This window comes from Rhopalosiphum maidis, chromosome 1 (genome assembly GCF_003676215.2).
Source record: "Rhopalosiphum maidis isolate BTI-1 chromosome 1, ASM367621v3, whole genome shotgun sequence".
In the NCBI taxonomy this organism is placed as follows: domain Eukaryota; kingdom Metazoa; phylum Arthropoda; class Insecta; order Hemiptera; family Aphididae; genus Rhopalosiphum; species Rhopalosiphum maidis.
The window spans coordinates 4551896-4568556 of NC_040877.1; the positions used below are offsets into that span (position 1 = coordinate 4551896).

The 16661-nt window shown below is 25.8% G+C and overlaps 1 protein-coding gene across 4 annotated transcripts; it reads right to left on the bottom strand.

Annotated features, from left to right (window-relative positions):
- Positions 1–3699: 3699 nt before the first annotated feature.
- Positions 3700–13869, bottom strand: LOC113550542 (protein kinase shaggy). Of its 4 annotated transcripts, none has more exons than XM_026952449.1 (9): positions 13029–13869; positions 9402–9592; positions 8801–8884; positions 8630–8740; positions 8308–8545; positions 7393–7586; positions 6174–6375; positions 5432–5622; positions 3700–4272 (listed from the first exon to the last, which is right to left on the bottom strand). In XM_026952449.1, exons 1-8 carry the CDS (start codon positions 13111–13113, stop codon positions 5435–5437), a joined length of 1293 nt encoding a protein of 430 aa, XP_026808250.1. In that variant the 5' UTR covers positions 13114–13869; the 3' UTR covers positions 3700–4272; positions 5432–5434. The 4 variants fall into 4 exon arrangements, with proteins under 4 accessions (XP_026808250.1, XP_026808251.1, XP_026808248.1 ...); XM_026952450.1 differs by having other exon boundaries at positions 6174–6360; positions 13029–13866; XM_026952447.1 differs by lacking the exon at positions 13029–13869 and adding an exon at positions 10859–10966.
- Positions 13870–16661: the final 2792 nt, after the last annotated feature.

Here is a 16661-nt window from a genome sequence, read left to right on the forward strand (position 1 = left end):
TTTTACAACTTATAATTTTTTCTAATAAATAAATAAAATTTCTTGAAAAACTTAAAAAAATTTAGGGTGGCTAAGCCCCTTTAAGCCCCCCCCCAATTTACGCCTATGGTCCAAGTAATCATGCCACCCTAATATACATACTATTCTCAGTGAAATTGTATTATAACATTATTCCTATTGTGAATATTGATCATTGATACATAATTAATGTTTTACTACAAAAATAAGTAAAATTAATCAAACAATTATTTCTATAGCAAACCATCATAAATAATAGATTATTTTAGTACTTTTTTTTGAAAAATTCATTTATTAAGAATATTAAAACATTTTATACAATATAATTTTATATTAATTTTGCTGTTTTTTGACTATAAGAGGCACTTTTTTGTCAGTTTAATATTTATTTACTTTATCTAAATATATATGCTCATTATTAATCATACTTTGATATTTAAAATTTTCATATCAAAATATTGTACTTAAAATTTGAAAAAATATAATTAATCATGACAACTTGGGAAATTCTTTTTAAAATAATAGTGTTTATTGATTGTCAAAATAACAGTGCGAGTAGGTACATATATAATTTTACAGAGTATAGCAATATGTAGATAGGTATCTACTATAAGCTTGCCAGAAATAAGTAGGTCAAGTATATATGGCACGATGATTATCGTTAGGTTTCAACATATTTTTTTTTTATTGCAAAACTATTACTTACAACACCTTTTAAGTGGTAGAAATATTGTTGACGTTATATGTTATATTATGATATAAATATAACATATTATAACGTGAGAAATAAAACTGTCTTCCAGAATTGGGCACAAAACGTAATCTTTTGATTACAACATCATAAAACATCGGAATCATATTATATTATAAATAAATAATCGTTATTGTATTTTCTTTCTATTACATTTATCTATATGAAATATGTTTTTTTTATAAAATGTAATACGTTAATAATAAAAATATTATATGTATATCATAAACAATAAATTGTAATATGTTAGTATTGTATTGAACTTGCTGCACCCACTATGCTTTTGGGGTGGCGTCATAAATTGTTTTATTTTTATTTATTGTTACCTCTATTATGTAAAATATTATTTTGACAATAAACTATTATTGTTATTATTATTATTATTATTTTATAGAGAACAAGCTATAGATAGATCCCGTTCAAACTTTATATTTTACGGAATACTATTCAAGAAATGGATATAAACCGTAGTAAAGTGATAATATTTGACTCTCTGGAGACCCTGGACAATAATCTTACCTTAATTAAACTTTGTAAAATAATGTTTATTGGAATGTCGCAATTATGGTATGTCATCACTCATCATGAATATATTTGAAAAATTGAATTTAGGCGGCATTCATACAGGTACTTTGGTTGAAGTCTGTTTTTCTCAACTGAACCATTAAGTAATAACTAGTGCACTGGTGTTATTTAAAAATCTATAGTTGAACATATGACAGAACACTAGCTTTAGAGTTTTTAAATTCATCTTTCCGTAACGCCATCAATAACAAAAACAATAATAAATTATGTAGATATATATCATATACTTATTTGCATATTATTTATTTTTCTACGTGAACATGCTGCATACATATAATATATATGTATGATGCACTGTAATGTTCATTGTACACAGTTTTGTATATATATATATAAATATAATTGAATTTTACAAATTTAAGAGTTATGAACTAACAAAAAATTTCATACTTTCATAACTAAAATCTTCGGAATTTTACATTACTGCTTTTGATACCTATATCATTATTTGGATGATTATACAAATGTTAGAATTTTTCATGATCAAAATTATTAAATTTCTAGTACACAAATAATATTATATATATTATACAACAAAAACTGCAAAATCAATAATTTATTTAGGATATAGATAGTCCACGTAAGTATAATATAAAATATAAATTATACATCAATACATACCACGGAAAAAAAAATGTAGAGAGACAAGAACATAATTTTAATTGTATACAATTTGAATAGTTTTCATATAATATCAAAAAAGAAACACTACATATGCAATAAACATATATATTTATATATGAGTGTATCTATATACATAAATATATAAATATATATATAAAAAAAAAAACAACCAATTGAAATTAAAGTTAGTATTAATAGTCTGTACGTTGTACAATTTGTATAATTAAATAAAAAAAGAAAAACAACGTATTATTACTGTATATGTTTAACTAGCCACAAAACTATAGTCATACTATGCAAGTTTTATATATATATATATTATGAATATACAATATTATTGTTAAATACTTTACACTTGTACACAGTTATACAGAGCTTCTAATAAAATAATAGTTCTCTATTATAACAACATTGAGCTCTAACTAATATTGTATCTATGCAACAGCTGCATCGGTATTGTTAAATATATAATATTTAATTAATTATTATTTTTTAATTTTTTTGTTTAAGCATAAAAAAAAACATTTACGTACTTGATTATATAATAATATTCATGTTTAAACAAGTATGGTAGTTGGCAATAAACACAATAGGGTTTATTATTATCATATTATACATATAAATAAATTACGTTATATTAACATAATATGCCAAAAGAGCAATATTTTTGTTGAAATTTTTGTCAAACAATTTTGGGTCACTATATAAAGAAATATATACTATAATTGATGTTAAAATGAAATTACGGGCTTCTATATTTTACATGCAATGAATTATATTAATTGGGAATATGTGCCAATAACATAAATTGCATGTGATAGTAACTAATTTGTACATAATTTTGAATAGTCATTACTCATTACATTTGATTTTTATTAATTAACAATTTCAAATCAATGACTAAAATTAAAAATCTATTTTAGTTTAAAAAGCTTGTTTTCTTTCCAATACTCGTATAGTCTTGAGAAAAGAGAGGAACCCTTGAGTATGACAAAAAAAAATCAGTTTGGATTAACTAAAAATATACACGTCAAATAAAAAATTGTATATATATTATAAGTATAATATATAAAAAATAAAATTAAAACATTTATACATTGGAATGAACGTTTTATTTTTGACAAATAATTTTTTTCAATTTATTATTAATAGATTGCAACTATTATGAACAATAAAACAAATTTTTTTCACAAATAATATACATTAAACCCATTAATAAAAAAAAAAGAAGATATGAAAGGACAGTATATTACAATAGATATCTGCTTTATGTTAATTAATATATAATCATTGAATTTAAATTATTGTTACCTCAATATTAAATAGATGCATTTTTGTTTAAGGTAATTCTATTTGTATAGATTTTTTGAGGTACAAATTATACTTATATAATAATATACTAACAATATTGGTTATCTGAATAAATAATATGAATGATATTTTATTTTTATTAGAATTTTGGAAGTCATTATAACATATGCTAATATTTAAGTAGTCTACAAAAAAAAAACAGGAACGTTAGATATGCAAAAATATAAAAATTATCAATGCAATAGAAGTTTTAAAATCGCTGCACATTTTGTATGATATACAAATTGTCTGTAGTTTATGAAATTAACTATTACTCTAGACTTGTATTAATATGTATTATGATTGAAAAAGCATTAGACCTACTCCTTCATAATATGGACAACAATTACGCACATAAAAAATACACTACAAAACCATAAGAATTTGCACTATATTTACACAAGTTTATTATAGTATATATATTAATACACATTTAATTGTTTATAAAATTATCTTTGGACTTAAAAAATAACACAAAAGGCAAGTAATTGGGAACTAAATCAAAATTTGAATTTAATTTTTAAAAAGGCTACACGTTTGACGAGATCCTTTGGGAAAAAAAAACAAATATCTTACTATAAAAAAAGGAAAAAAAACAACAACATAATAATATTTGATTAAAATAAGACTGATTATTAGTTCCAATAATTTTGTTTAAAGTTTGTAACAACAAAAAGAAAAAATATGGTTGTTAGTATTATTGAAAATGAGCTTAAAAACGTTTTAAAATTGCGTAATTCATTCATTTCATAAGGCGAGTTTAGGTATCAACAAATTTACCTAATAACAAAGTTGACAACCTTAGACTGTACTTTTTTTTAAAAAAACTTAATACATAAAACAATACAGATATGATGAATTTGTAATAAGTTTTTTTCGGTGTACAAATATATTACCTTAAATGTTTGTGAGTGGTTTGATTGCCAAGGCATTTTTTGGTAGCACTGTAAACAAAAAAAAAAACACAATATTTATAATTAACATATTAAGCCATTAAAGGCCAAGGTCCTTTGTTTTAACAGTTTAGTTTCAATAGGTTAAAGATTATAAATTAACAAATGCATTTAATATTTGCTGTAATCATAATTTAATACATTTAATTAAGAATTACTAAAGAAAAAACACTTAATGTAGGTAATATATTATAGTTATTAATAGCTATTAAAAGAAAATAAAGCCTCATTAAATACGCTTATTCTTCAGTCACGATACATGGTAAACTTATTTACCAATTCTATACTAGAAAAACATTTTTTAATCATTCTAAACAGTTTAAAATTCACAGTAATTTATATGAAAGTAAAGATAATATTAATTATCAATATATCAATCAGTTAGTTGCACACGCTGCTGTTTTTATTTATTTATTAGCCAATAAGATTAATTAGTCTAGTTTTAATAAAATATTGTATCTAAATGTTATTGTCATTGAAAAATGAAGAAATAAAAAAATAATACAGTATGTAAAATATTATGATAATAAACAATAATTTACAAGTAGATCAAAATTTCCAATTTGTACATTTAAATTTTTTTTTTTTTTTTAATTCCTATCTATTTTTGTAGATACATTTTATTTTCAATAAAAACTAATTTACTTTAATTTATGAAAAAAATACTTAGGTAAACAATAATGTAATAAATTAATAATTATTTATAATTACATTAATTAATAATAAGTAATATATTCCATTGACAATATTTCATTAAATAATGTCAAATTACTTTTGTTACCATTTGAATCAATATTACTAAGTTAGAATCAATATGCATGTTTAATAACAATAATAAAGAGATTAAAGAAAAAGAAAAAATTATAAAATTAGTTATTTTTGATTTGGCAATACATTTTAATAAATGCTTATTGCTAAATTTTATTTTACAAAGTATAAAAATACAAAATATGGGTATGAATAATAAATAATTAGTATAATTTTGATGAAAATTCAATCAAATATAAATTTAAATAACTCACTATTTAAGACTATAGGATTTTAAAATAAAAATTGTATAGTTTAATAATGAGTTTTTTGATAACCACATTAAAAAAAATGTACAGAAACTAATCTTTATCTACATAATATATACATAATTTGCATTTACCTTTTAAACTATTTCATTTGAAGGTTGCCTGGAAGTAGTTGATGATGAAGGGTGATTTGGACTGTCGGGATTAATATTCTCTGGAGTAGATGGACCACCACTAGCAGCAGATGCTTCATTTCCACTTCCCACGGAATCTTTTAAATGCTTGGGTATCAAAGCAGATTTCAAAGACCCAGCTGCACTTAATTCTGAAAAAAAAAAAATAATAAAATAGTTTAGTTTGACATTTAAATTAAATTAAAAACAATTATTTAAGATAGATTGAGAAATAAATGCAACCAGTGGTGCCTCTATTTTACAAATTTAATATAAAAATTTGCATAACCAACTTTGTGATAAGCTTTAATATTAGAATGAATTGGTCAATTATCAAACTTTAAGATAAGAATATTATCTATTTGGTTTTTCTATGCTGGTTCTTTACAATATTTTAATCTTTAAAAGACATGTGTATTTTTAATTGTTATATTTTACATGCCTACTTGATGACTTTTTTAAAAATGTAAAGAACCATAAGATAAACACTGAAAATATCTTAATCATTTGAGTTTAGTTATAGGCTAATTTACTGTAATATTACAGTTAACAATCTGAAATTGGTTCTGCAGAACGTAAATTTATAAATTGTTTTTAACTGGTACATTTGTAAAATGGAGATAACACATGCATATGTAACATATTCTTAAAGAAAATTTAGTATAATTTTTGATTTTATAAGATAATTATGTTAATTACTTACCTAATTGTGTAAAATTGAAAAGTGGAGGTAATGATCGTCCATTTGGTAATCTATGGAGTGGATCTCTTAACTCATCGAAAAATGCATGAGCACAAGCTTGTAATGGAGACACCCTAAGTGATGGAGTGTATTCAAGTAACACCGACACCAATTCTACAGCTTCTGCTGGTGTCCGCATACGGAAAACCTTTACAAATGACGCCTTTAGGTTAACACATAGAATATACGCTTCAAACACACACACTTCATTGTAGTTAAAATATTAAAAGAAAACTGCATAAATTTAATAAATATGACAATTCAAAAGACATGTTAGAGCTCTAATTTTCTTTAAGTTCTACGGTAACTTTCAAATATAGCAGTAATAACCACAAGTCGAATACCACTTTTACGAGCAAATACTTAATTTGTTTTAAACTTATCAAAATATAATATTTAATAAATTATTATTATATAAAACTGAAATTATCTTCATAAAACATTATAATTATAAACTAAATAATCAGTCGTGTAACCTCTGTAGGCAAGTTGTTAAGACTCTTTTAATATAAAGAGTATGTCAAAAGGTTATAATAATTGAACAAGAAAAACCGGTTAGATATTCAAACGTCTCATTGTCATTTTTTGACTTACTCTAATCTTTTGATGAACATTGCTGTTTTTTGGGAACGACATGCGTTGCAGCATAAACTGCAAGGTACAATATGTACGTTAAAAATAAAAGTATAGATATTTCTCCTCTAACATGTCTTACTAAAATGATATTAGTAGAAAAATAAACATAAAAAAAAAAAAAATTGAAAAATTAGTTTTATTATTAGATAGATAAAGAAATAAAAACACCCTGTAAATTGAATTTGCTCACATAATTTAATGTTTAATTTTGATTAAACTAAACTTAAAAATTAATAAATAGACAATCTAAATAATGCTTCTTATTTAATATTTTTTCTTTATAGATTATAGTTACATGTAATTACTAAAATACTATTAATATACTAACTATAATACTTACTATATTAATTTGTATCATCTAGATCAAATTAATTTAACTTAAACAAGATTTAATTCACTATAAATAATACTTTGAATTTAGTAATGTTTGTAGAAATGAAATGTTTTGAAAATACCTATGAGCAAACTCTAAAATTATGTTATTTCTTTAACCTTACACATATTAGTTAAATTCAATACAAATATAATTCAAATAATAACTTACCTTTGACCAAGGATGAGATTTGATCTGTGGGAATTTGAATTCTGTATAGTTGGGATTCATTTCTCTAATCTGTTCTCTTGTTGGTGTGCCAAGGACTTTTATAATTTCCACTAACTGATCAACACCAGAGTCTCCTGGGAAGATTGGCTGACCTAACATAAGTTCTGCTAATACACATCCAGCACTCCATACATCTAAGAAATCAATATTTCACTAAGAAATTAAATAATTCATAAATTATCATTTTAAATTGAAAAGTTTTTAAAATTTAATTATTTAGTACCTATAAAATATAAATTAACATAAATAAAAATACATAAATATTAAAAAAAAAAAAATCTAGTTTTGAAAACAGAAATATTTAATAATTTTACAAAGATATTGGAATATTTGTATTTTAAATAAAACCTTAGTATTGTAATGGTTGAGTATTGATAATAAATTAATTGATCAGTAACAAAATTCTATAAAATACTAAATTTATACCAAAATCTTTAAAAATATTATATTAAGTAAGAGAACTGTAGCAAATAATTAGCTTTCTAAACACCAGCTTCAAATATTGGTTTTAGATTATCATACTAAGTATATAAATGAAATATATATTCTATATAAGTAAATAATAATTAAAACACAACAGTTGCTATTAAATATGACAAATAAATAAAAGAAAAAAATAATAGCAAATGTTAAGTGTATGTATAAGAAATATTTTTAATTTGAAAACAATAAGTTATTATGAACTAATAAATAATTATATCAGTAATAATATAATATATATATTATATATATTATAATTATTTTAAATTAATATCTTAATAAATAAATAATTTGTAAATATAGAAATTAGTATAGGCTCACCTAATTTTTTTAAACTTTAAGAACATCTAAATAAAATGTATGAAAATAAATTACCAATTTTTGTTGTGTAATCTATAGCACCGAATATCAGTTCAGGTGCTCGGTAGTATCTTGAACATATGTAGGATACATTAGGTTCGCCCTTGATAAGAGTCTTAGCACTGCCAAAATCGCACAACTTCAATACCCCTGTTTCAGGATTTAATAACAAATTTTGAGGCTTAATATCGCGATGACATATGCCTAATGAGTGAATATAAGCCAAACTTCGGAATAACTGGTACATGTACAGCTATAAAATAAATAAATTAATATCATTCATCATTACCATTCTCTTTCATTAGTAATTTTATAATTTGTTGAAGAAGCAAACCACCTTAATGTAGTTGATCGGAATTGTTTGCCTTAATTTGCTATAATGGCGAGCAACTTTATATACAGTATCTGGTATGTATTCCAAAACTAAATTAAGATAAACTTCATCCTTCTGAAATAATCACATTTATTTAAAAAAAAGATATAGCTAGTTTAATAATTACAAAATTACCTTGTCACCACTTGAATAAAAGAAGAATTTCAATTTCACTATGTTACAATGGTCTAGACGTTTCATTATTTGTAATTCACGATTCTATAATAACCCATAAAATTAATATTAATAAATACATAACAAAATATTCATAATTACTAATTTAAATAAAAAAATAATTAATTTCCAGCTTCTATTTTTAGAGTTAAAACGGGGATAAAAATAATTTTATTAGGAAGCAATTTAAATCATTTTTTATTTCTAGGCAAAATACAAAAAAAAAAAAAAAATAATAATTTATGGTACCTATTTAAGGGTGATATTTTATTTAATTAATTGTATACATATTGTAACTAAATCCCTGAGTAATATACCATCCTCAAACTAAATCTGTCGCTGAGCAAAACTCAGTTAATTACAAACTATTAAGGTATTAAGCAATTTGTATCTACATATTTTTTTTTAATTATAATACTTATGTAATATTGAATAATCAATGTAAAAACACTACATTTTATGGGTAGTACAGAAAGTCTTCAAAAAAAATCAAACATTTTAAAAATAAACTAACAAAAGCATATTCATATTTTACCAGTAAGTACAAAATAGTAGAACTTACCTTAAATCTTTTATCTTGAAGGACTTTTTTAATAGCAACCATTTCTCCAGTATCACATAATTTGGCTTGGTATACAACACCAAAACTTCCATTGCCGATAACCATTGTGTCTGTATACGACACCTCCAAGGGTCGATCTGGTCCCTGGCACGGATTTGCCACGACTGTAGTGACTTTACTGCCATCTTTACCTTAAATAAATAAATTACCATAACTAAATTAAAAAATAAATAAGACTAGTACAAAAACTATTTGACATCAATATATTTTAAATGAGTAAGTAATATTATATAATAAATATTTATATATTATTAATTTAATTAACAACTGCAAAATGTTTTCTAATAAAATTACCTTGAAAATTACCAACACTTAAATATGTTTAATAGTTGTGGAATATTGTATTAAATAATTTAAACTAAAAACAAGGTTATCGAATTAATATGTTATTGTATAAATCACTATTAGATATTATATTATTATGATTTAAAACAGTGACTATCATGTTGTCTATCAACTGTGGAATAATGAATATTTAATACCTTGATAGGCAATAACAAATAATAAAGTCACTACTAAAATTATAAATAAAAATGTAGTTATTTAATAAATGTAATTCTATTAATTTACCCAAGTTCAAAACTATTTTTAATATATGTTTTAAATACATGTATATGTAAATAATAAAATATCTAGTAGACATGATTATTAACTATAAGGTATAAGGAAAATTATAGAATTAAAAACGATAATTATAATTTATGATTAAAATATATAAAAGCAGTAAACTAAAAACCACAAAATAACAAAATCTAAAAAGGGTAGTTTATTAGTTTTAATTTTTTTATCTGCTCACATTTTATTAAATAAAATAATTTATTATTTGCCTGTTAAAAAATTAAGCATTTGATAGAGTTCTTATCGTAGTTACAAAATATTTTATATATTTTTAATATTAAATAAATTCAACAGAAATAATGCAATTATTAAGATAAACTATGACGAGAAAATATTATACAAATACTAAAAAAAATATTAGTTCTGAGAAATTAGGACTTATACTTATACCTAATCATTTATTTTAGTTAACAATTATTACTTAAAATATTATATAATTTAGTTAATAAAGTCATTCCAATGATATTTAATATTAATAACAAATAATAAAATATAAAATATATAGAATAAACATAATACATTAAATATATTATTCAGATTAATTGTACATAAATAATCATTAGTTCAAGTATGAATTAAAGATTTTAATTGTTCTTTAAATTATTTAGACTACTTTCAGATCATACACAATAGTAATAAGAAAACGGAATAAAAAAATGTTCATTTACATTAAAATTAAATTTAAAAAAAAGAAATATATAGTTATTAAATTATTTATAGTTGAGAATTTATAAGTTTTTAAATAAACCATCAAAGGATAATATTAAGAAAATTAGTACCTTGAAGTCTTAGACGTTCAGAGTTTGCTACCACAGTTGGATTCCAAATAGGAACCACATCATTTATTGAAGGATCCTCACACGGGAGATGTAAATCCATCACTACTTAGCTTACTAACATTTCAAGCTAATGTATTGACATTGAATTGGAAAAAAGGTCTGTCATTTCAAAATTAACTTGGCACAATGAAATCAACTAACCAATATATTTTTAGATTCAATAAAGGTTATTTATTTAAATAAAAAATTAAAATTGATAAATTTAATTTGTTCGATCACTTCACTAAGATACTTAGGTAAGTTATAACATTTTGATACTAAAATGTAAATCACGCTTAATTTGTTTAATAATAAATAATATTTTCTGTTTCATAACTAGTAATAAATCGATAAATTATATACGACTATAGTATAAATGGCATTTATTCAATACCAACAAAAATTATTTTAATTAATGAATCAAACTAATTAACTGTATAAATTTATAGGTAGTTTTAATAAATTAATTCATGATTTAGGTTAGGTTAGGCAAGTAATAACGACAAATGGGAGAGCATACACCTGTCACCTAGTTAACTGGCAAGTATAACCATAGATAAATAGGTAAAAATTATTATTTTTATTTTTATTCGTCTAAAAGAAATACATGTATATCTAACCTAACCTAACCTAACCTACTTAAAACATAAAAACATTAAAACTCTAATTAGAAAATTGTATACCTAAATAAGGTCATACACTGCAGGTTAAAATTTTATTGTCTTCCATCGCAACAGTAAATTGTGTCCAGCTACATTTTAACGCCAATACCACTGCTGCAGTGTGTGCAGGCCTTAATAAAAGTATCCTCTAAATATTTTAATTTTATCATAAATCTACCATACTATAATATACCTACCACCAAATTTTAGATTTTCTATAGAAATTTTATATAGGTAAGTACATCCTTATTTAACGGCTCTATAATAAATATTACACAGCATGAGAGAATTTATTAAATGTACTTGCATAAAAAAGCACTGATAAACACATTTTTTTGCATAAATAAACTTTCAAATATTGCATAATGAATTGAATGCAATTTCATTATAATTAGGAACAAAAAGTGAATTCTCAAAAGAGAATATTTTAGTTTAATTAGATAATACAGATATTTACTATCATATTTAATTTTGAATACACATATTTATAAATTTAATCAATCATTTATAAAAAGGTTATAATAATACATGATGCAGAATTTATAATTTACATTACAAGTAGGTTAGGTAGATATTAGTACCATAATGTGACTAATAAAATAACAGTAGGCCTAGACAGTTTTTTTTTTTACTGTGATAATAATTAATATTTTATCTAACATAGTTAGGAGAATGACGTATTTAAGTACATTATTTAAACATTATACCTAAATGTGGATAATTTTATGATTATAATTCAATAAAGGATCATAACTAATTTCTTTGTTGGAAAAATAAATATTTATCTCTTTGTAAATAATTATGACCATTGATTATAAAATAGATTATAATAAATTCTATAACCAATGCTATGACTAGAGAAAATATCTGAAAGTATTGTCATATACATAATTAATTAGCTACTTTATTAAATCTCAAGAGTAGTAATAAGACCTTAAATGTAATTTAAGTAATCTAAAATCATCCAAGATTTATTAATTTAATGTATATTTAATATTTATTCATTAACCCACAAATAATATACCAAAATGCTAATTAGTTATAAAAAATTAAATACAGAATAAGGAATGTATACCTATACATATAACCAAGTACATAACATACAAGATAAATTTAACAAATTACCTTGAAGGTAGTGTATCATAGATAATTTAGTAGAATTACCTATTTGATAAGGATAAAAAGCCGTAATGACCTAACGGTAGATCAAAATGTATTACACAGTCAAAAAAACAGATTAAATCAGTGATATCCCTTCGCCACTTCACAAAAAAGTATAAGAGTATGCAGAATATTTGATAAATCGGTATAAATAGTGTGGGTTGACTTGTAAAGACAACATACTGTCATCAAGAGTAAGTATTGCGATTATACTAGTTACCTAAGTAATTTTGAGTGCACTCGAGAGTGGATGTATGTAAGAATGCAAATGTGTGTATGTGTATATACGTGAACGTGTAAGTACATACTTATGACTTTAATTCCGCCTAGAGGAGGATTCGGAGAAGTTTTATTTCCTTCAGCAAAGGAAGTAGTCCTGGGCCTTCCACTCATGTCCACCGGTGGGTGGTGTGAATATTGTCGTCGAGTTCTCTGTTCGGAGTAGCTCTTCTATCAATCGTCGTCGTCTTTGTCGAAGTATACAGCACTACAGCAGTCGTCGGCGTCGTCGACTAAGTGTGCGGCGGGTGGCTGCTCTTCGGTTTTACATAATTCGTGCGAACTCGCGAATTCGGCGTAAACACACACGGGTGGTTCCTAGAGGAAAATGTGTGCCGTACAAAACGGAACGAGAAAAGGAAACGTGATTTATTGCTCCGCACTTTTTTTTATTGATAAAAAAAAAAAAAGAAGAAAAAGAAGAAATTTTTCTGATACGCCTATCTGGCCTGGTTCGCGGCCCACATACTACGCTACTACCTGAGGGTAGTGGTGGCGGCGGCAGAACAGCACATTGGAAAACGATGGACTGTACGCAGTACGCACGCACACTCAAACACGGTACACACACACACGAGAGCGCGCACACGCAGACCGCGGCTTAGCGTTAACGGACCGACCGAACTCCTCGACCGCGGGAGAAACGGACGAGAATATTATTGTTATTCGCCTTTTTCCGATGATGGGAACCTACTAAAAATACTGAAACGAACGCGCTGGCCGTTACTCGTTTACTTGTTTGTTACCGTCGTCGTCAGTGGTAATCGAGCTTTCGCCTCGGGTCATTCGTAAATGGTGTTTTAATCACGAGTTCGACACGGCTGTGTCTCCATTTTGGAAACGTCGGCGGACGCAGCACCAGACGGCAGACATTGACCCAATCGGAGCGGTTAAGGGGACCCCCCGACCCGCGGCCACGGCTGACACACCGCCACGGCCCGCACACGCCATCGCGCAATGTCGAAAACGTGACTGTGACGTCAGTCTACTGCGTAGTAGCGGCCGCCGACTGCCGCGCGCGTCACTCCGGCGGCGGCGGCGGCCCGTTCCGCCGCATTTTCATATTTTACTATTAATCCTTTTTGGGAACGGCGGAACATTTTATTTTTTTCTTGTGATTCGGACGTTACCCATCGCCGACTTTTTGATAGTCGTTGACCACACCATTTATATTGGGAATTATCTATCCGTTCGATCCGCCAAAACAAAAAAAACTTCCTTTATATCTTTTTCGTTGAAAATAAAATTGCTTCGTATGTCGACCGTCTCGTCGGTGCATTCAAGGCGCGCAGGGTCAGTTCGAACCCCGAACGCACGTCATAACGACGATACCCATTATCCGCGTCTTTCGATTTATTCAATTTAATCTATTCCTTCGGTCAGACGACTGGAACGAACGTAACCTTAAAACCGCGTTCATGGATTGAAAAAGAATGAAAAATTAAAAAATAACCACTTGCCGCCGAATTTGGTATTTTTATTTTTTAAAGCCCGCCACCGACACGATTATATTATAATTATAACTATAATAAGCGAGCGCACGCGTTTAACACCATACTTTCTTAATTCTTTTACTTGGAACTTGGTTATTATTAACGTTCGCGTGGGTCAGGCACTCAGACTTTTAGCTAATACGATTGACTGTAATTTATATTTTATATTCCCCAAAATTGCATTTTTTCACTATCGTATTATATTACAGGTATCTAAGTACCTATTTAATAATATGTAATGTCTGCGTTTGAACTCTTAAAATACTGTTTTACAAATTTTAATAACTAGTTAGGTATTACGACCGAAATATTAATATTTCCCAATTACCTACACGCAAATATTTACGCTAATAACGATTTTGGTAACGGCTGACGTTGCATTTAGCCCGTTGATATAAAGTAAATGTGTACCTATCTTTATCCGAATTATACATTCGTCATGCAATTTAGGTTTATTTTAATTACGTTTAAGACAAAATGCCTTTATTATTTGTACCTATTACACGTAATGGCCAATGTTTAGTAGTTACAATAAAACTGATCAATGAAAAATATTAAAAACAATATCTGTAAAAAGTCCAAATCATAGGAAACAAATTGTGCTTATATGGGCTACATACTACATAGCCTATAATTTATTATGTTCACTTTCTTCGTAAAATATTATTACATCTTCAATAAAGAGCTATTGAACAAATAATGTAACTGTCGAAAACTATAAGCATATTTTCCTTATAAAATTTATTCAACAATTAATACACATAAAATAGATTTACTTTATTCAGTACCTAATCATAATAACACTACTGCTATTTTCAGAATCTCAGTAATCATTTACATTTTGTATGTAAGCACCAATATCGTACATAGACAATAAACATTATGATTATTTATACAAATAGTTTGTAATAACTAAGAATGCGTAAACGTAATAAATTTAATATCATAAAATCTCGAAAAACGCACTAAAAACCTTTATAAAAGCATTCTAGTCTTAAAATATTCTGTTTAAAAATGGTCTGTATTAAAGTAGGTAGCTACCTACGTATGAATTATAATATAAAAATATTTCCTTTTCATTTATATGTATAATACGTCATTACTACAATTTGCGTACAGAACTCGTAAAAAATGTATAAAACAAAAACTAAATAGGTAAATAAAAATAAATCATAAAATATGTATAAATTCAGTGGCGCCAAACTCATACAGTCATATGTCACGTGAAACGATCGTTTCACTTCTTAAATGGGTGGGTAGGTATAGATAAATGACTTAATGGGTTAACAAAGTTAAATAAAGGCGTTATATACATTATAATTTATATGCCTGACACCATGAAACATAGAAGTTAGAAATCCACATCTATGTGGCTGTATGTATTTTAATATCATATTAAATGAATGAAAAATTTGGGTGTGTGGACGAGACAAAAATTTTAGTTTTCACTTCATAAAAAAAATCTATTCGGCGACACAGTGTTATCACTTAACTTTAACTGTTTTAATTGACGAAAATTATTAAAAATATCAAAAAGTAATCTTAAAATATCTAAATAATAGGGCTAAGCCCCTTTCATGAACCTAATATTATAATGTGTACATAGGCGAGTGCAGACCTGAATTTCAGGGGGTACCTAAAATTTTTTCGGGCCTTGTTCTTAATTTGGGCCCTCTCTTAACAAGACATGTACATATTTTAATAAATTGTAATGCCTGAATAAACATTACTTAAATATATCACATATCAATCAGTAGTATTACTAGTACCAAGTTATATAATATTTCATTAGATAGTTGCATCTAAAATCTATTTTCAAGATAATTGCAATATATTTTATTTATTATTTTTACTTTTGTAGTCAATAACATCTAGCTGTTATAATCATAATAAATTTTACCACACAAATTTAAAATATTTTAAGTTGTATTATTTTTTTTATCCCAAAACATAATTTTTTATAACATATTTTAGAAAAAATATCATTTTTATTCTAGTAACATTAGTTAAAATACAGACCCATATAAATGCTATAGAACTTAAATTTTAGGACCCCAATTAAATGTCAAGGGGTGCCCAGGCATACCCGGAATCCCCCGTGCGCACACCTATGAATGTATAGTAGGCGTCTAAGGCATTGAGATGGTGAGATAGATGTTTTAAATTGAA